The sequence below is a fragment of the Squalius cephalus genome, assembly GCF_949319135.1.
Source record: "Squalius cephalus genome assembly, chromosome: 17".
NCBI classification, from domain to species: Eukaryota; Metazoa; Chordata; class Actinopteri; order Cypriniformes; family Leuciscidae; genus Squalius; species Squalius cephalus.
The window spans coordinates 11317405-11338065 of NC_137138.1; the positions used below are offsets into that span (position 1 = coordinate 11317405).

The 20661-nt window shown below is 36.7% G+C and overlaps 1 protein-coding gene across 1 annotated transcript in view; it reads right to left on the reverse strand.

The window, feature by feature from the left end:
- LOC307174432 (uncharacterized protein) overlaps positions 1–20661 on the reverse strand; it is a 64997-nt gene that overhangs the window by 15755 nt on the left and 28581 nt on the right. The window contains exons 5-23 of the mRNA XM_079898236.1: positions 19977–20108; positions 19687–19767; positions 9520–10173; positions 7758–7802; positions 5747–5866; positions 4219–4257; positions 4080–4133; positions 3783–3836; positions 2448–2555; positions 2211–2264; positions 2030–2083; positions 1778–1822; positions 1586–1639; positions 1401–1445; positions 1150–1203; positions 1023–1067; positions 893–946; positions 690–734; positions 80–133 (exon numbers count right to left, since the gene is read on the reverse strand). Coding sequence (XP_079754362.1) covers positions 80–133; positions 690–734; positions 893–946; positions 1023–1067; positions 1150–1203; positions 1401–1445; positions 1586–1639; positions 1778–1822; positions 2030–2083; positions 2211–2264; positions 2448–2555; positions 3783–3836; positions 4080–4133; positions 4219–4257; positions 5747–5866; positions 7758–7802; positions 9520–10173; positions 19687–19767; positions 19977–20108 — 1791 coding nt within the window. The remainder of the gene's footprint in view (positions 1–79; positions 134–689; positions 735–892; positions 947–1022; positions 1068–1149; positions 1204–1400; positions 1446–1585; positions 1640–1777; positions 1823–2029; positions 2084–2210; positions 2265–2447; positions 2556–3782; positions 3837–4079; positions 4134–4218; positions 4258–5746; positions 5867–7757; positions 7803–9519; positions 10174–19686; positions 19768–19976; positions 20109–20661) is intronic.

Here is a 20661-nt window from a genome sequence, read left to right on the forward strand (position 1 = left end):
TTGGGAAATTTTATATGCATATATATGTTTTTATACGTATTATATGTGTATTTTTGTATATGGGATGAGTGGCTTTTACCATTATTCCTTCAAATCCTGGCTCCCCTCTGAGGCCCATTGGCCCTGCAGGTCCCTGTAAATGAACAGGGATAAGAAGGTATACTACCGTTCAAAACTTTTATTCAGCAAGAATGCATTAAATTGAACAAAAGTGACAGTGAATACATTTATAATGTTACTATAATATATATAATGCTGTTATTTTAACTTTCTTTTCATCATGGTTCCCTGTTTTCAACGTTGATAATAATAGGAAATGTTTCCTGAGCATCAAATCAGAATATTAGAATGATTTCTGAAGGATCATGTGACACTAAAGACCGGAGTAATGATGCTGAAAATTCAGCTTTGCCATCACAGGAATAAATTAAATAAATTAAAAGTTACTTTTTAGAGTGAAATAATATTTCACAATATTCAGTTTTTACTGTATTTTTGATCAAATAAATGCAGCCTTGGTGAGCATAAGAGAAATCTTATCGACCTCAAATTTTGAACAGTAGTGGATGTGTTCAGATTAAATATCTTGGTAGAACGTTTAACAGCATGAAGGCCTGATCATTACTGAGTTAGGAAGATTAAAGAAATTTAAAGAAAGATATTTCACTCTGTGAGAAAAAAGTGCTTACAGGCTCTCCTTTAGGACCAGGAAAACCCTCCCGCCCTGACAGCCCCTAGTGAAGAAACATATGAATGCAATAATATGGATCACGTTCAAGTAAAATATTGTTTGACAGAGCCTGTCAGATACCTAAAATAACCTCCAAGACTACCATCTCTTTATTCAATCAATTAAATTCATTATAGTAGACAATTTATATAAGACATTCACCTGTGGACCCCTGGGCCCTGGAGGCCCGATCTGTCCCTCTAATCCCTGGGGACCCTAATAAATGACATATATGTTATGTAGAGGTCATTTATCAGCAACATTACACTGTCCCAAATAATAAATAGCATACCTGTGGCCCCGGAAGACCAACAGCTCCTGGAGGTCCAGGCTCCCCCTAGAAAATATAACAGAAATTGTTAGTATGTCACGGATTGACATAGTTGAGTGGAACAGTATGAAACAGCCTAAACACTTACACGCGACCCATTAGGCCCCTGGGCACCAACCACACCTGTCCAACCAGGAGCTCCCTGCAAACATTTAAATAAACTGAGATTGAAAGAAAATGGACAAATAATACAAGAAAAGTAAGAAAAAATACAGTGTAATGAAAAGGAAAGTCATTTATTTTTAAACAGAAAGCATATAATCTAGTGTCAATGCAATGGTGGTTTAGTCAGTACATACTGAGTCACACGATCAGTTTGTGATATTCTGTATTACTCACAGGTGCACCTGGATGACCTGGTGGTCCACCCATCCCATCATCCCCCTGTAAACAGTAACATTAACAGATAACTATAACTAGATTAAGATTAACTAGACTAGGTCCTCATGTTATATATACACGTGTGCATTTGATAAACAAATGTTGAGCATTTAGTGCATTATAATCATTTTGTCTTCACTTACATCTGGCCCTGGATGCCCTTCAGGGCCCTCCATCCCTCTCATGCCTTGTGGACCCTGAAGAATAATTAAAATACAATTATAACTATGTACATTAAAATGACAAAGCCAGATGTAATTAAAGAATCAGTCCTGATTATTCTGTTCATTCATAGCTACAACGAATGGTGCTGCAGTCATAATTAGATGACTTACAGGAGAGCCGACAGGACCAGGAGAGCCAGGTGCTCCTTTTGAGCCCTGTAAATGTGAACCACGGGTTAAAATTACCAAGCACTGTTCCCAGAATGATGCTGAATGAACTGTAGATTATAAAAATACATAATAAATGAAGTGTCTGTTTAATAGTTCTTTGCTTGACCACTAGATGGCGATATATACAAACAATGCACCCTATAAAATAGGGTGCTTGAATTTATATTGACTATTGGTTTAATGATGGCTTACTTTCTCACCAGCTTTTCCCATATCTCCACATGGACCCTCTGGTCCAATAATGCCCTGCAAAAAAATGTATAGCGTTAGTCCGTGAGGGTAAAAAAGGTGCCGTGTTGAAGGGTATAAATGATAGTTCACCATGGGATTTGAACCTACAACATTCTAGTGACCAGCCTCAATTTTGTCTCACCTCCTCTCCTTTTTCTCCTGGTGAGCCTGATTCACCTTTATAGCCTAGAGGACCCTGTGTTTTAGAATTTAAAACTGAATTTTAAAATTGTTGTGTTAACAGGAATCAGGAAACATCACACAAATTAAAACACTTATAGGTCAGGATACTAAAATAAATTGCTTATTTCTGCCAAAATGAAGCAGTCTGGATCAGAGTAATTTGTGTATGGTGTAAGATGTAACATGGTTACTTGACCTTTGGTCCTGGAATTCCTGGAGACCCCTGAGCCCCCTCCAGTCCGTTTTCCCCATCCTTTCCAAAGACTCCTGCTCTTCCAACCACACCATTTGGTCCACGGTCACCCTTCAAAATAGCACAGATTGGATCATTATAAAAGAAGGAAAAGTATATGAGAATCATAATAGCATGAACTAATACTGTAACTGTGGCTATATATTGTAATGTCTAAAACTCTCAGTGCTGGTTGCTTATAGTAGATCTACAGGTACTAAATTTACTATTGGAGATGGATGCTAAACATGTTGGTTGTCTGACCTACAGTTACATTACATCTAAATATATCAGAATGGTGAATTGATTTAAAAGTAATATAAAGTGATAGTTTCATGTTAATGTGAACATAGTTGATAATGTCTTGTGAATACAAATAGGCAGGACTTAAAATCAGGTATAAGTCAAAATATCTAGTCTGTGCATTAGGCCTTGCAATGTAAATGCATCCAAAGAAACCTGGGATTGATTTCCTGACCTTAGCTGATCTATCTATCTATCTATCTATCTATCTATCTATCTATCTATCTATCTATCTATCTATCTATCTATCTATCTATCTATCTATCTATCTATCTATCTATCTATCTATCTATCTATCTATCTATCTATCTATCTATCTATCTATCTATCTATCTATCTATCAACTCCTTCCCATAGCAGTGCACTCTACTTCATTAAATGTTAACAGAAGCTCAGTTTAGCAGTGATTCATGCATGGGCTTTGGGAAGTGACATGTCAGCCACAAACTGCAATGGGGAATGCAGATACAAGGGCCTTTGTTTACATCTGTGGTTAAATCTCAACAACGATTGGGTGGGGTAGTGTGTGTAATAACTCCCACGCAGTTCAATAAAAAGACAGCTAATTAATTGCCACTAATTTGAGGTGACATGATGTCTTGCTCTGACAAAAAAAGCTAATATTAGTCTATTTACAAATACAGCACTCTTGACAGACTGTCGTATTTTCTTATTACGAATACGATAAGATCATGTGATGGATTTTTTAATTAATCATAACTAACATTTATTTTTCTTGCAGGATTAACAATTATATGCTTTTGAAACCTAAATGTTTCCAAACACTTCGGTCAAAGTCACTCAGTCAGTGTGTGTTAGTGAATCATCTCCAAATATAACAAAAGGGGAAATGAACGTCGATCAGGACGTTAATCGAGGTTAATAGTTTTACGATAGCAGTAGGGATGCTTGCCATAACAAGCACCACTGATAAAAATGATGCTTGCCTTAGTAAGGACCACTAAAAATGAGAATGATTGCACTATAGGATATTACCATGTCTCCCATTCGTCCTGGACGGCCTCGTTCACCTGGCGCCCCAGGTGGTCCCTAGTAGAGAAGAAAGAGAGTGAGTGAGTGAGTGAGTGAGTGAGAGAGTGAGAGAGAGAGAGAGAGAGAGAGAGAGAGAGAGAGAGAGAGAGAGAGAGAGAGAGAGAGAGAGAGAACATGATTTAGCAGAGCAGGTGTTGTCATCTGAGATCAGGAAGTACTGAGCTACATAACACAGGTGTCACTAAACCTCATCAAAGTCTAATTAAAGCAGCTGGTACACACATACAGGATCTGACTCACCTGCCGCCCAGGTTTTCCCATCTCTCCTTCCGGACCAGGCAGACCTTGCACTCTCTACAAGCTCACAGGAAATAGAACAGTGTCAGGGATATTCCATGTTCAGAAACATAAATCACACAAACATGTGCTGTATACTTACAGGCCAGCCTGCAAGGAGAAGCTGGAAGAACGATGTTTGCTGGAGGAGAGAGTGAGAGAAAAATATTTAATTGATTTGAGCCATCACATGACTATCCATGTTTATCACATCTTCCAAATCACTGCTGATATTAAAGCATTATCTGATAATCTGCAAAGCTAAACCTCCTAAGAAATGTGTCTGATTGGTAGGGCTACACAGTATTAGGAAACAATGACATTGCAATATTTAGTTTTTCTACAATATATATTGCAATATGAAAACATATATGTAATTCATGCAAGTCACTAGATTACCTGAATAGCTATAGTTGAAAATAACTAATTATCATAGAAGGGGAGTGCATCTGCATAAATAATAATAATAATAAAAATCCTTCTTTTAAGCATGAAACATCCTTTTAGGGTAGAACAAATGGGAAAATGGGAAAAAAATAAGTGTTCACACTTGGGTATACTCTTTACATGAACCAACTCAAGCCTCTTTAAGTAACCATAAAGTAAACAGACTTCAGACTTGAGTTCCACTTGAGGTTTTCAACATTCCCACTGTTTTTGAAGTGCAGTTGTGTTTTTAATTAAAATCACACCCTTCACGATTTTACTATTGCAAATCGAAATGCAAATACTATATTGAAAATCAATATCAAGATATGGCATTAGTATTGATTCTATTTCAATGTATTGTGCAGCCCTACTAATCGAGGTCAGGAGAATTCAAAACCAACCTAATTATACTTCAGCTTCCTCGGGCAGAATAATTGGTGAGTCATTCAGACAACCCACAAATTAGCCAATTTTCTAAATATTTTTTTCTCATTCCTAGTCTATTCTTGAAGCTTTCCACTTCATTACTCCGAGGAGTCATTTTAACGAAGACAAAAGCCATAGCCATGCTATTCTGGTCTTACTAAAGCTTTACATTCTCATCCAAACAGACTCTAGACTTAAAAGCTGCCCTGTAAACTACAAAGGCATGCACAAAGGCAGCATCTTGCACACAGGACACGGATACCAAAATAAGCTACGAGGTCACAGGCTGTTTTTAATTACACCACGCTTGGCAGAGGTTTCGGTTATCACAAAGGAGATGCGTTCGGAGATACAGAGCTGGAAACTGACATGAAGGGTGAGACTGATTGATAGTGTTGAGGTAACCTTGTTCTGGGCTTGAGCAAAGTGGATATCCCTCCTGCTTTTCCCTTCGGTTACAGGAACAACTTATGACCTCATGCGCCAGTAAGTGAAAAAAAAAAGCCCTTGCCCTCAGCTGGATTGCTGGATGTGCAGTGCGGGACGGTTCAAAGGCTGTAGGAAACAAATACCCCATTACAGCAACAAGAGAGAATTCCTTCCTCTTTCTCTCTCTTTCTCTGAGGGCATCTTTATTCAATCACGGCTGTGGTGCTCCTCTGAGCTATTACACAAGATACAGCTGTGCACTGACAGCCACTTTAAAGGGATGAGGAATGAAGACAGGGAGACCTGTAAAGGAAGAAACCGAGAAAAAGAAAGAAGAGAAAACTCACCTGAAACGCAGCCCATTCTTCAGGTGTGTTTCTCCACAGGTAGAAAGTGGGCAGCCCAGGTGGCCCAGGAGGTCCTGGGAATCCACGGCGACCTGGACGGCCCCTAAGCCCAATGGCACCCTAGACAACATCACAAGAATAAGGAGGACTGAACAGTTCCTCAGAACACAGCCCAGAAAAGACACCACCAGATAAATTACTACATTTGTCTCTCAAGTTATAATAAAATGTTCTTTTCCAGATGTAAATACAAGTGCCTGCAATTACAAAACTTCATGGCCTGGTTTCACAGACAGGAATTAGATTAAGCCAGGATTAGGCTTTAGTACAATTAGGACATTTAAGTAGCTTTTATAAACATGCCTTAGAAAAAAATAAATTACTGGTGTGCATCTTGAGACAAAAAAATGGCACTGACATAATATGATGATTAAGATATGTCAGTGCATTTTAAAGGCTTAAGCCTTGTCTGTGAAATTGGGGGCAAAAGTTTAGGGTCAATAAGAGGTCGATAAGATTTTTTATTTTTAAAGAAATTAATATTTTTATTCAGGATGCATAAAGCTGATCAAAAGTAATGGTAAAGACACTTATAATGTTACATACGATTTCTATTTCTCATAAACATTAAAAGAATCCTGAAAAAAAGGATCATGATGTCCACAAAAATATGAAAGGTGTGGTTGATTATGAATTCACTTTTCTAACTTTAGTTAGTGTTTAATGTTGCTGTTTGAGCATAAGCAACATCTGCAAAGTTACGACGCTCAGCGTTCAAAGCAAAGGGAGATATATTCTTTTAAAGAAATCGCTTTTTAAGGACTACAACAAACGGCTGGAAGGGACTACACAACATTCCTCCCGGGTTAGTGACAACATGAACCCTAAAATTTACATAAACCCCGCCCCCAGAACACGATTTATAGATTATCATGACAAAATATGATAATCAATGACTAGAAGATAACTACACATCAGCTACATAAATTCATCAACTAACCATTCAGAAATGTTGTCTACATGTTGTCACTTCTTCTTTAGTCTCTCCATCTTTCTAACTCCGGTTTGAACATAAAAGGCTAAGAGTTTTAGAAATTTTCAGTGCATGTTTGTGTGAGGTAAAAGGACAGGAGCTCTTGAAGCTCAGCCCTCTGTGCCGGGTGCAGCAGCTCATTTGCATTTAAAGGGACAGACACAAAAACTGTGCGTTTTTGCTCACCCTCAACTTTAACTTGCTATATAAAAATATATGTGGGGTATTTTGAGCTAAAACTTCACATACACACTCTGGGGACATCAGAGACTTATTTTACATTGTGAAAAGGGCATTAAGCATCCCTTCCCTTTAAGCAACTTTTTTCAACATTGATAATAAGAAGTAATGTTACTTCAGCACCAAATCAGCATGATTTAAAAGGGTCATGTGACACTAAAGACTAGAGTAATAATGGCTGCTGTAAATTCAGATTTGCAATAATGGGAATGTTTAAAATATATTAAAATAGAAAACAGTTATAAATACTTTACAATATTACAGATTTTTTTACTTTATTTGCAGTAATATTACTGTAAATGCAGCCTTGATGGGCATACATGACTTCTTACAGAACCCAAACTTATGAATAGTAGTGTACGTAGTGTTAAAGTTTGATAAACGTATCTTTTTCCATCAATGGGATGGGAGATTTTTAAACTTTAAATGTTACATTTCTTACTATAAAGTGAATGAAGAAAAAGAAAAAGAATGAAATTGAAAGAAATGTATTTATATGTGATTTTAAAGAAATATGTATATTTGGCATTTGGACTTCTGTTTGGAGAGACTGAACATATAAGAAGTCTTTTGAAGTGACAAAGGTCACAAAAGGACAAGAAGGGTCATCCGGTCATGACCAAAGGTACGTGAACTTTCCATGAACTTCAGTGGTGAAGCACTCTGACCTCAGCTTGCCTTCATTCATCCTGAAGACTTTGACTCATTTCTCATTAGCAACCACTCTGATTATCATACCTTATCACCTTTGGCTCCTGGAAAGCCAACACTGCCAGGACATCCCTGAGGAGGAAAGAAAGAAATATATGTAAATATACAAAGCCGAAGTGTGAACAAAATAAAACATGTGGCTTTCATTTTTAACGGCAAGCAAGCTTGTTTAAATAAAAGGTTTATAGCTAGTGGAAATAAGTACATAAGCAATAACAAACTGACAAACAATTTTCCTAGTTGTCTTGATCTGAACAAACAAAAAACAAACATTCAGAGTTCAGAGGTCAGACAAGTTAATAAAATCCATTAACTTTAGTGGCACTCTGACCAGGGTAATAAAAGCACATTGTTAAACTTAAACCTAAGCTTTTAACCATCACAAAGCCAGTCTAAAAGCTGACTTCCTGCAAGATGACATCTGGTTAGCAAGTTTCTTGCAACAAAAACATTCACATAGAGTACAAACTATTATCACAGAATGGCACTAAACCGTTTTTGAGTTTATTGTTATCTGAACACTAAAAGAAATTGATCTAGCCTCAAAAATAAATAAATAAATAAAATACTGGACCATTGTCACAGGACCAAAAGTAATATACTATTATAATATTTATTAAAATGTGGAATTAGCTTTTATTCTTATATTTCCAGTTCTCATTTTAGTGTAAGTTTTAGTAATTGTGTAATGCTTTTGTCATTTTATTATTTTTTGCTTTATTTATTTATTTATTTATTTGTTAATTTTAGTTCTTCAACTTAACCTTATTTTATTTCAGCTAGTTGCCAATACATTCTAATTTTAGTTTTTCATCTAACATTTACATTTTAATAGTTTTAGCTAACAATATCAACACTGCATTGCAGTACAATATTTTAAACTCAAGTGAAGTGGTTCATAAACTAAAAGCTTAGTTTAATTAAAAGTTTGACCCCCACAGAAATGCAGGGTATGATAGTAATAAAGACGTGAAAAAGAGGGGTCTCTACTGCATGTTCCTCTCAGGCAGTGAAGTGTGTCCTTAATGCTTTCAGCCAACTGGTATAAATCAAGCCTTCATGAACTAATGGAGGCCTTTTACAGTGCCTGGGCCACTGGAGCTCAGACAGAAGCCTCCAGATGGCACCATCTCTGGGTTTAATCCAGTTATGCCCGTTCACTTGTAAAGCAAGGTGAACCTTGCATTTTGATTGGGTGATGCAGATGGGTTGTTCCTCCTACAGCCAATTTTAGAGAGCCGGATGAATCTAAGGTGGCCAGTGAGAAAAGCTGAAATATACATATATACAAAATCAAAGTCCTAATAAGTCCCTTCTTTAATTTTTCCCTCTTGTGCTTTCTGCATCAGACTTGGTTCTCCTGCTTTTGCAGATTGTGGCAGATGTTTCCTATTCTATTTATTGTGTAAAAACCTGCACATGCCTTGTCTGACGCATCTGCTAACTGATTTCAGCTATTGTGTCCATTTCCTTCTTAGACACAGACAGGTTTCACATAATTCTTTAGTGTTAACAGAATGTGACATCAGACCAACAATTTCTGCAAGATATATACCAGTGTTATTTAGTATTATTTAGACACTATGATAGTATTTATTAATATTTTGAATCAGTTTTTTCATTAATTTTTCAAATTAGAAGTACTCATTCTAATTTAAATTTTTGTAATTTTGTCATTTTTATTATTTCTAATTAGCTTAATAACTTAAATTTAATTTATTTCATTTAGCAAAAATTCTATTTAATGGTTTATAACAACAACACTGATATATACTGAATTTATACTCACAGGCTCACCTCGGGGCCCCACTGGCCCCATGGGTCCCCGTTGGATGCGATACATATTCCCATCAGAGCCACGGACAAGGTCTCCATGCCTGCCTGTGAGTATAACGGTACCTGGGTGCTCCTCAGATCCCCAACCAGACCCTGCAGGGATATCTGGAGTCCAGGATGCTGTACTTCCACTGCCTTTTGAGATGCCTTCCCAAGAAGTTGTGCTAACAGGAGCCTGTGTGGTGGCCCCCAGATCCTCTTTTAACAAGTTGGATTCTCGATCCTCAGGACTGGAGGTGGTTTCTAGGTGGGTTTCTCCACTAGATACAGTACTTCCGGTAGGTTTCTCGGGTACCTGAACATCCAGGTTGATAATTGAGGTATCCACTGGTTTCTTTGGAGAAGGTTTGCCAGGTTTGTGCTTGTCAGTGGTGATGTTTTCATCTAAACGTTTAGATGTGGATTCTGGTTTTCCGTCACGACTTTCTGTAGTGTCAGTTGGGAAGGATTTGGAAGGTTTACCACCATTTTTGGACAAGATGTTTTGGTCAACAAGGTCTGTATCCTCATCCACCTCAAACACATCACCTCGCCCCACAAGGACAGGACGTTTGGATCCAGTGGGAAGAGTACCATCACCACGTATAATCCCACGTCTACGGAGACCCTATCAACATAAAGAAATGACTTAATGTTTGCCAAGAATTGTGTGTAAGCTACTATTCAATTTCATCTGGGAGCTTTATTTTTAGTATAACATGTTTAATGTAGATGTAATCACTTGCATTTCTTCATAAGGTCTAATTTACCATGAGAATGTTTATGTGATTTGATTAAAGCTGTAATCCATTTTAACATTCGGTTGTAAAGTTGCTGCTGTTAACAGATGCTCAGGTAAATACGCAATAATTCCAGGAAGATAAACAACAGTCAATTAAACTATTAAGCATCTTGTAGCAATCAGCTACACACACACACGCTACATTTTGAGACAGAGTCAATGAGATTTGGAGAAAGAGACAAAAAGAAAAAAAGAAAAACAACAGAATCAAGGTCTGGATTCCATATGATCTGTCTTGGTTCTGAATGATGAAAAGGGAAATGAAAAACAGCCTCTCTCTGCGATGAAACACCCACATCACGGTGTCAAAGGCAGGGGATTGTTGCTGTACATCAAAATGACATACAAAATTGAAACATGTGTCTCTTTAAAGTCTGCTGTGATTCTGTTGAGTTGCTTTATTTGCATGAAGTCTAAGCCAAGTGTTTTAGTAATGTGACTTTTGTAGGACAATACGAGTGCTTCAGTTCTCTTGGTGGCATCTGCAATGTATACAAAAAAGAGAAACTCAAAAAGAGAGTTGGGAGACATGAAAGGTTGTATATGAAGCTATTTATATGTTGCACGGTTATAACCATGCTATTTTGTGTTGCCAGATTGATAGGGTCAAATGTAACATAAATTTATATACATACATACATACATACATGCTTACATTCCTGTACATACATACATGCATACATATTCAATGAATAATATGTCAGTCAGCAAGATGACATTCTACTGTAGCCTGTAAAGGTGAGATGGAAGAGCCTTTATACGACGGAAACGTGGGTTAAATCAGACCCTATGGTCTAATACTATGAGTAACAATGGCTCTTTCTGTGGCCACAGCCTGATAAACCGACACTTGATCTCCACCTGGCTACGAAGGGCCGTCGTCCAGCTTATCTTCCTGCTGTTGGTCTGATATCCCTCTAATAGCCTGCAAAAGAGGGTCTGAACACACTGACTCACATTAAGTGTCCAGTCACCCAGAAAAGAGCAACTTCCTCTCCAGCTCTAGCTATAACAGCATTGAGCCACAAGGGGGCTTCCTGTGACTAGGACCACCATGAAAACACACTTGTAACCTCACTGCTACAGTGCTTTGTCCTTAATTAATAACCAGAGTCCTTTTTTGCTGTTTTTTTTCTCTTGCACAAAGTTTGGAAATAGAGGCTGAATTTAATCACTGAAAAAAGCAAAGTCACTAAAGGGATTTTCTCCTAGTGGGCAAAAAAAAAAAAAAAAAAAAAACTTTGACATGCAAGGAGGGATTCAAGTCATATCTAGGGATCAGCATAACATAGAGCCACCTAGCAACCATATAGCAACAACTCGGAATTGTGGTGGTGACTTTTACACAAGAAACCCTAACTCACATTGACTGTCATGGCAAGTGGGGGAAATACAGAAGCTGTGACAAGATTAAGCAAAGATCTGTCTACAGGTGTAAAGCTATTGTGACATAATCCAGATCAACGATCACTTCAAGAATGAATGTTCTCAGAGCTGCTGCTGTGATGTGCACATGATGTACAACCCTGCTGCTATTTAAGGTCTGTTACAGAAACCTTTCCTGACTGAACACAGTTTAGACAGATCAGTGAAAAGGGCCAGATGACAAGTCTGTAGGAGAGGTAAAGAGTTTCCCTAATAAATAAAAGGGATTTGCCTTTAGGCTTCAGATACATTACTTAAATGCACGTCTACATGCCAGCTAACCAATGCAAGCATATGGCCAAAAGAAATTTGCCTATTATCATACTTCAGTTCTGAAAGTTACAAATTTACATCTAATGCCTTGGTCTGTAAATAAATATATAAGTGGAAAAGCCTACAAAAAAGGGTCTAGTACATACAATCACGCACACACATAAGTCAGCATGAAAGAAGACTTGAAAGACTATCTGTAAATCTATCACAGAAACGCAGGTATTTATGGGCAATGTCAAACCAGCTGTATCTTGCATTTTGACTGATTTAACTACAGCACCCCATAAAATATTTCCCATTAAGCAATGTCCCACATTTCCGATGAAAGTGGGCAATGGAAACTAAATTTAATATGGAGAAAAGATGGTTAGGCCCAAAAAGAAAATTAAGTAAGAAAACACCAATTACATCTGAAGAACTGAATTCATTCTCAGTCTCATCCATTGTTATATTGGTCTTGTCATAAAACTGTTGCCACAGCTGTTGTTTTCCTGCCACCGAGAGTATGTCAGGCTGAGAATTCAATTTAGCTCTATGCATAATAATAAAATATTATTAATACAAATCCTATAAAGAGCAGTGGTTATCATACAGTAAGCTATAATAAGCAGCACAAGAAGAAAACAAAAAAAAAATGAGAGAAGTGCGAAAAATCAATTGCAATATTGTAAAATGCTGCAAAACCAATAAATGTCAATTATAGTCAAAATCTGCACCCTGACACTGGACATGAACTCAGCATTTGTGGTAATCTGGGTCGAACTATAGCTCAGTGAAAACTATTTCCCTCATATAAACCAAAACCACTGTAACCTCTCACATCTGCAGCCAAACCACTGTCAGCCTTCAGGAGAAACGGACTAACACTTGATTACAGGCATATGTCTTATTTTTCAACTTTTTCAACAAATTATTTATACACATACTAAAAACCACAAAAAATTAAATCAAAGTGGAGCTTCATAAAGTGTTGGATTACCGCTCAACACCAAACCCACGTTTCATTAGTTCATACATGATTTGTAAGAACAATTTTCCCAAACAAACACATTTCGGAAAGGTTTCCAGAATGAAGCCATACCTTTGGAATGTGATTTCTCTGACCTTGCGCTCCCAATCTCATTAAATCCAACAGAAACCATCCTAGCAAACACATCCAGATCCTCATGGTGGCACATACACATTTACTCACACATACATCACCAACAACAAAAATTGTGTGAAACTCACAGTCAAGACTAGTCAATAATGTGCAAAACACGCTAGCACACCCACAAACTCTCAATCCACCCACATTCACACAGATTACATGCAGACACACACATATCATCTACTTCACACAATGAGACACCTGTTTGGCTGTGTGGCCTCAGGGCAAATTGTGTATGTGCGAGCGTGTGCTCTTGTCTTTGTGAGTGGTTATGTGTATAACGCTTGTAGTGTCCAGATACAAGTACTTACATGCTTTGCTGAGGTGGATCAGAATGAACTGACAGAAACAATATGGTTTATACAATAACTTTCTGCTAATAGGGACAAATGGACCAATGGGAAATTCATACACTGCCCACATGCAGACACATTTTGGCATCGTCAGACGGAATGACAAACTTGACAGCTTGTTGATATTCTGCTGATGTGAATTATGTGCAAGTAGAGGAGAAAAAGTGACTATCAGTGCTCTGAATAAAAAAGAAAACCCTAAATCAAAGAGGAGGCTATCCACACTCTTCACCCACAAAGCAGAAAGCAATAAGAAGTCTTCATGGAGACAATCCACAGAGATCTGTCACAAGGGTCCTTCCCAAATAGCAGATAATTGCTTCCAGAAAATTCCAGTCAGTTCTGATTTATAGAATCCTGACAAGTTTTGACAAGTATGTCTGTCTGTCCATCTTTCTATACAGTATCTACTGTATCTACTTGTATCTATTTACAGGAGTGACCAAAAGAGATGTTCAGCCTTGAAACATTTAATTGTGCGGATATCGTTTTTGGACAGGCTGTCATACAAAAAAGTATGAACACATGAGAGAATCAACGAAATATTAATAACTGATTATATTGTTTTCAATGTATGCCTTTTCCTACGGGCTTTTCAATGCATTTTTTTTTTTTGCACTGTAAAATAAAACCTTTAGCTGTAGTTTGCCAAATAATTTTGTCAGATAAATACCAAGTTTAGTGTTTTGTTTTTCCTTCATATTTAAAATATTAAAACAAATAAATAAAATATTTTCCTCATATTTTGATCGTTTAATTGAACTTGTAGGGTCATAAAAAACAAATATCCCCTCCAGACATCACTTTTGGCCACTACTGCACTACGCCCATATTACTTATTTTTCAACAAATATTTATACACAAACTAAAACCCATAATTTTTTTTTTATTAAAGTGGAGCATCATAAAGTATTGGATTAGTGCACTCCACCAAACATGTGTCATTATTAGATAGGAGTAGTTGTTCATTGCAAACAGCTGAAAGTCTGTAAATTTTGGCAATAAACCTGATTTGAAATGGGGGTTAAATATTTTCGTTTAAATATTTACAACAGCATTTGTAGATGTTTTATTCTTCTACGCTAACTTGCGTCATAGCCAACGATTCAATAGGTGTCATCATCAAACATTCTACTTACATGTCGTACCCAAGTTTATTACATCCATGTCGTACAGTGTGATTTGTAATGATCTTTTAGGACTGCCAAAATCGCACAGTCTGTTTTAATTGTTCTTTGTCCATTCTCATTGGTAATATTGTGTTTTGCTTCATCTACTGCATTTTCCTCTTCCTCCTGTGTGTTTTTTATTGTTATTAAAAGATACTGCTGCACCTCGATCCTGTCTCAACTCATCCTTGTTGCAACCCATGCTGACACCTATAAATCTGTCAATCCAGCATACTGTATATGATCTATTCACCCATCCATCCATCCATCCATCCATCCATCCATCCATCCATCCATCCATCCATCCATCCATCCACCCATCCATCCATCCATCCATCCATCCACCCATCCAACCAACCACCCATCCATCAATCCATCCATCCATCCATCTAGAAAGAAAGAATGAGGAAGAGTAATATTTCTGCATGATAAAGCCACTTTGCATTAACTGCATGTGATTTATTGTGGGTTTGGGGATGGCTGGTACTAAATTACTGTCCCAGAACTGATCATTACAGCCTGTAGAGTTGAGGTCTGTGAATGCCCGAGGATAGAGACACAGTGAGGAGGACAGCAGGCGTGATATAGACGCCTGCACAATGACATATAATTATGGAGTTTTCAGTTAACCATCATTCACACCAAAAAGAGAAAAAATGCTTTAATTTATGTAACAGTTTGCACATCTGAGCTCTAAAAGGGCAGGCTGTTGCATAATGGCGCTGTTACTCTTGTTTATTGTCATTGTGACATACAAATGGGAAACAAGTTTTCGCACATGTATAAATAGATATTAAATTAATTACAAACACATTCATATTTGTTGTACTAAACAACTGACAGCTGGAAACAGATCAATCGTTTTATGGATTTAACTCTCAGCAGATGTCTTGACCAAAACCCATGACTCAGCTTGTAAAAACTTTTTAGAATTTAAATGTAATTTGTATTTACAATAAATGAATTAACATCTCTTGGATGAAAAAGTTTTAACAGAATTCTATTTTCTAAAACCAACTTTGTCTCATGTATGCATTGATAAAGCCTGATACAGTCACAACTTTATTTATGCTATTCAGATTTTGAAGTAAATTACTTTTCATCCCATGAGTGAAATCCTAGATACACTCCAATGATCTTACCTTATCTAATCGGACATGTCTGAAAGAGACACTTCTCAGTTCAATGTGTCAGTGCATTCTTGATGTAGCATCTAATGTAATCTGCTGAGAGGGATTTTTTTAAGCTTGAGAAATGGAAATGGCGTGCGCAAACTACATAAAGAAAAGAGACAAGAAAACAACTTATTGCTTCAATTACTACTAAGATGACATATGTTCATAGGCTCATAACTCTTAAATAGATTTTTTTTTTTTTTTATCCAAGGTTGCCTGGCAACTGATCTATGAGCTCACCTTACCTCAGCATGTGCGCCAGTATGTGTGTGTAAACATCTTTGTAGAGTTTTGCTAATCAAAAAGTGAGGAAAGAGGCTTGGAAGGACAGAAAAATAGGAACCTACAACACCGTTAAAAATTCTGGGGTCAGTAATATTTATAAATGTTTTTGCAAGAAGTCTCTTATACCAAGGCTGCCTTAATTTGATCAAAAATACAGTAAAAAAAATATTGTGATACTACAATATTCTACTATTCTACAATTTCAAATAAATGTTTTCTATTTTTAATATATTTTAAAATGTAATTTATTCTTGTGATGACAAAGTTGAAATGACTCCAGTCTTCAAATTCACATTGAAATTTCCTTCAGAAATCATTCTAATATGAAGATTTGGTAATCAAGAAACACTTATTATTATCAATGTTGAAAACCTGAAAAGTTGTGCTGTTTAATATTTTTGTGGTGACCATTAAAAACTTTTTTTCCAGAATCTTTGATGAAAAGAATGTTTAAAAGAACAGCATTTATTTGAAATAGAATTTTTGGTTGCACGTTACTTAACAGTACGTGCACTCATGTAAACTTACAGTGAACTTACCTAAGAAAGTACTGGGTAATATAAGGTAACTACATGGGTTAAGGTTAGGTTTAGGGGTAGATTCGGGGTTAGTACATAGTTATTACCAAGTTATTACAATTCCTATAAGTACATAGTATGTACATGGGGAACAGGACTGTAATGGTTTTTTTTTCAAACATTATAAATGTCTTTACTGTCACTTTTGACTATATTTAATGCACTTTTGCTGAATTAAAAGTATTTATTTCTATAAAAAAATATCTTTCTAACTCCAAACCTTTGAGGAGTAGTACTGTATATCACCAAATTGAGAAATAAAAATGAAAGGTTGTTTAGTGTCTAAACAACTCAACTAACTGATATAACAAATTAGCATTTTGTTCAAATCCAGGCCTTCTCAAGAACCATTCATATTAACCCTTTGGGCAGAGAATGACAGATGACAGAATGGACAAAATGCACTCAAGCTAACATTTGACCTTAGTCCCTGATATCAGGAAGAAGAGGTGAGGAAATTAGCAGCTCAGGTTCTTTGTAAACGAACACAATACTAGCTGGCACTGTCTCATGCATGTCCACACTTTTATCCATGAACAAATAAACAACCTTTAAACACAGATCATACATTTATTACTTTATTCTCACAGACAGAGTGAGTTCAAAGGCACGTTTGGAGCTGTTGAATCCTTTACAGCCTGTCTGAGTAATTCTGACACTTCCCTAGAGGAGTACTCCGTCCAACTCAAACCTAATTTTAGTGCCGAGCAAATTTATTACAGGCTTGTGCCAACCCCTGCCAAACGAAACCCACAGAAATAACAAGGCTATTTCTATTTCTAAACACGCTAACACCACTTTTAAACAAACACACTGCCCCTGTAGACTGAACAGAACAACCCAAAACAAATCAGGCAGACACAAACACATATGCATTATAAACCCTGGCAATAACACGTCGCCCAATGGGTCAAGCAAACATGTACTATAACATTTACACATAAAACCTAATTTCTCGACAGGGCCTCTGCTCCAGACCTTGAGCCATAGTGCTTATTTAGAAGTGGGTTGTATTCCCTCTATTATATCCCTTAAATTTGCAAAAATCCTTAATCATAATAATAATAATAATAATAATAATAATAATAATAATAATAATAATAATAATAATGGTTTGAGGTCTCAATCATATAGAAGTAATGGTCAGTGGACAAGGTATACACACATACATAGACATATACATAAAATATATCAAGTCTCTCAATGTTCATCTGACCCAAAAATATGCATACTGTACGTACACATATCCAACTAAACATTTATGACTTGGGCTTCAAAGCTGTGACATTGGAAATGAGTGACAAGATAATTTAGTGATTACCTTTAACCCCTGACCTCCTGTTGGGTTAAAGAGATCAAAGAAAACCATACGTTTCCCATTAATCCATTCAGGAAACTGGCAAACCAAAAACGGCAGAGGCATCAAAGCGAAACACCACAACAAAAAGTTCATAGTCAAGAGGTTACACCACAAGAGAGAACTGGAGAAATAAAACAGGTTATTTAAAAAAAAATCTGGTGTTCTTTAGTCTTTGAAATCCTCCACCTTTATGACATAACATAATGGAGTCCAGGTGATTGATTGAGGCACTATAGATGTTTTAAACATGCTATGCTACGGTCTCACTGAAAGAAACATTTGGTTTTGAATCAGAAGGAATATGGAGTCCATCAATATTCATATCTGCAATTTCTAAACTTAATTCAAAGCCCACAATGACCATGAATCCATGGGCCAAACAGCTCACAGCAGCCAAACATGGACTTGGCTGTTGTAGCTCAACTACACCCCACACCATCTTTCTTTGGCTTAAGAGAAGACAGAGGAGATTTGGAAAGCCTGTTTGGGTTTGTGACTACAGGTTCACAGAATGTTAGAAGACTGTCTTTTTTGGTTTTGTACACATAAAAACCACTGGCAGGATCATAAAATATTAAATGACTATCAGTCTGACAGGAATGTTATGTAAATACAGCTTCTTAAAAGGTATACGATTATTAATGGAAATATAAACTGACGGTTCACATGTAATGCTCTAGGCTACAATTTCAAGCAGTTATATACACATCAAACATGCAATCAAAATATGATTCACAAAAACTAAATGCTTCACAAAACTAAATGCTCTTCAGCACTTCTTGTGAATAAAAACAACCCTATGGAGGTAACTATGGAAATCAACTCTTGCCGAGATGTGCATAAGGTTTAAATTACAAGAAAGCAAGTCATGATGTGGCCAATGCAGATAGGGCTGAGCAATTTCTCATCCAAATAATTTATAAAACTGCAGGGGAATACCAATATCAACATATTAAATAGTATTTTTAGGTTGTTTGATCTTTTGCTAGATAATTTAAAGGCTGGTTTAGACAGATACAGGTTCCTTCACCCAAAATCCTGTCTTCAAAATTCACTCATATTGCTCCAAAGCCGTTTTTCTTTCTTCCATGGAACACACAAGAAGATATACTGCAGATTGTTCAAAGTGCTCTCGGTCATAATGGGAACTGAGGCGGTTTTTTTTTTTTTTTTTTTTTTAGCTCTCAAAATAAACAAAAAACAACATAAATGTAGCATAAATGTGGTTTATATGACTTGTCTGCTTTATTCCTATTCCTACATTGTGTTCTGAAGCTGTATGATAAGACTAAAAATTCTATGGCTACAAAAGACTTGTAACATAACAAAAAAGCATAAAACACTTATGATGCTTCTTCATCATGTGTGAAGTGTGACAGTCCTCTTCTTTTTGTTTGTGGTATAGAAAAGATCACTCTGGTTATTGTGCAATACATCCTCTTTTGTGTTTCACAGAAGGTCATATGAGTTTAGAATGACATAAGGGTGAGTAAAATGATAGAATTTTCATTTTGGGGATAACTAATTTTCTACATACAGTAAAGATGAAAAATAACAGTATTGATACTTACCGTCAGTTTTGCACGAATAGAGTCATTGTCCTTTGCTGACACTAATAAGTCTTCCAGGTCATTTGAGGACAGCAAAAGTTCCTGGACAGAGAAAGAAAAAAGATGGAATATAGAGAGGAAGACAGAAAAGATGAATATTGAAATAGAAATAAAAATGAAAATGAATTGCAGTGGCAAAAAATTACAAATACTGTGATATTTTGGCACAAATGTATCTCTCACTAGGCAGAAACTAGCCTCATTTGGAAGGCGGGTTATATAACATTCCCTGTACAGTATGGCTCGCTCACCTCTTCAGTGTCTATGCGAGGAGAGCGAGGTGGTTTGTGTCCGATTCCGTCACACTGGGGCTGGAAAACAGCACACTGATCTCGAGCTGCATCTGGTTCTCCCATCAGAAATGCCACCTGCATCAAATCACCCTGAAGAAACGAGGCAAATGAAAATATTACACCTATACAGATTCACACATACAACCCATATGGTCACAAGGCACATACATTCAATGCATGCATGCATGCTTAGACACACAAACACATAAGAATGCACACTTATTAACAGTTTTTATTAGCAACCATTACATAAAAAAGAGCAAATTATTTGTCAATTATTCAGCAATAGTTCATGTCAGATATGAACACAACAGATGTTGTTCAGATGACAGTCTAGCAATCTGTTAACGTCAAATAATATGATGATCATGAGGTGTTGACTTAGAAGTCAAGAAATTTGCTAAAATGCTAACTCTCACCATGTTACCCTATGACTGAGTTCAGTGCGTAAGTATGTAAATGGGATGTTTGGACTCTATGATGTAATTCTTTGAGACTCAGACTAGACTTCATGCTGTATTAACTTTCCCTGTCTAATCCAACTAAAAAAGGGCATTTAACTTGTGCACAGCTGTCTAAACTATACTCCTGAGTCCTAGCCCCATTAAAATGCATGTTCTTCAGAATACAACATAACATACAG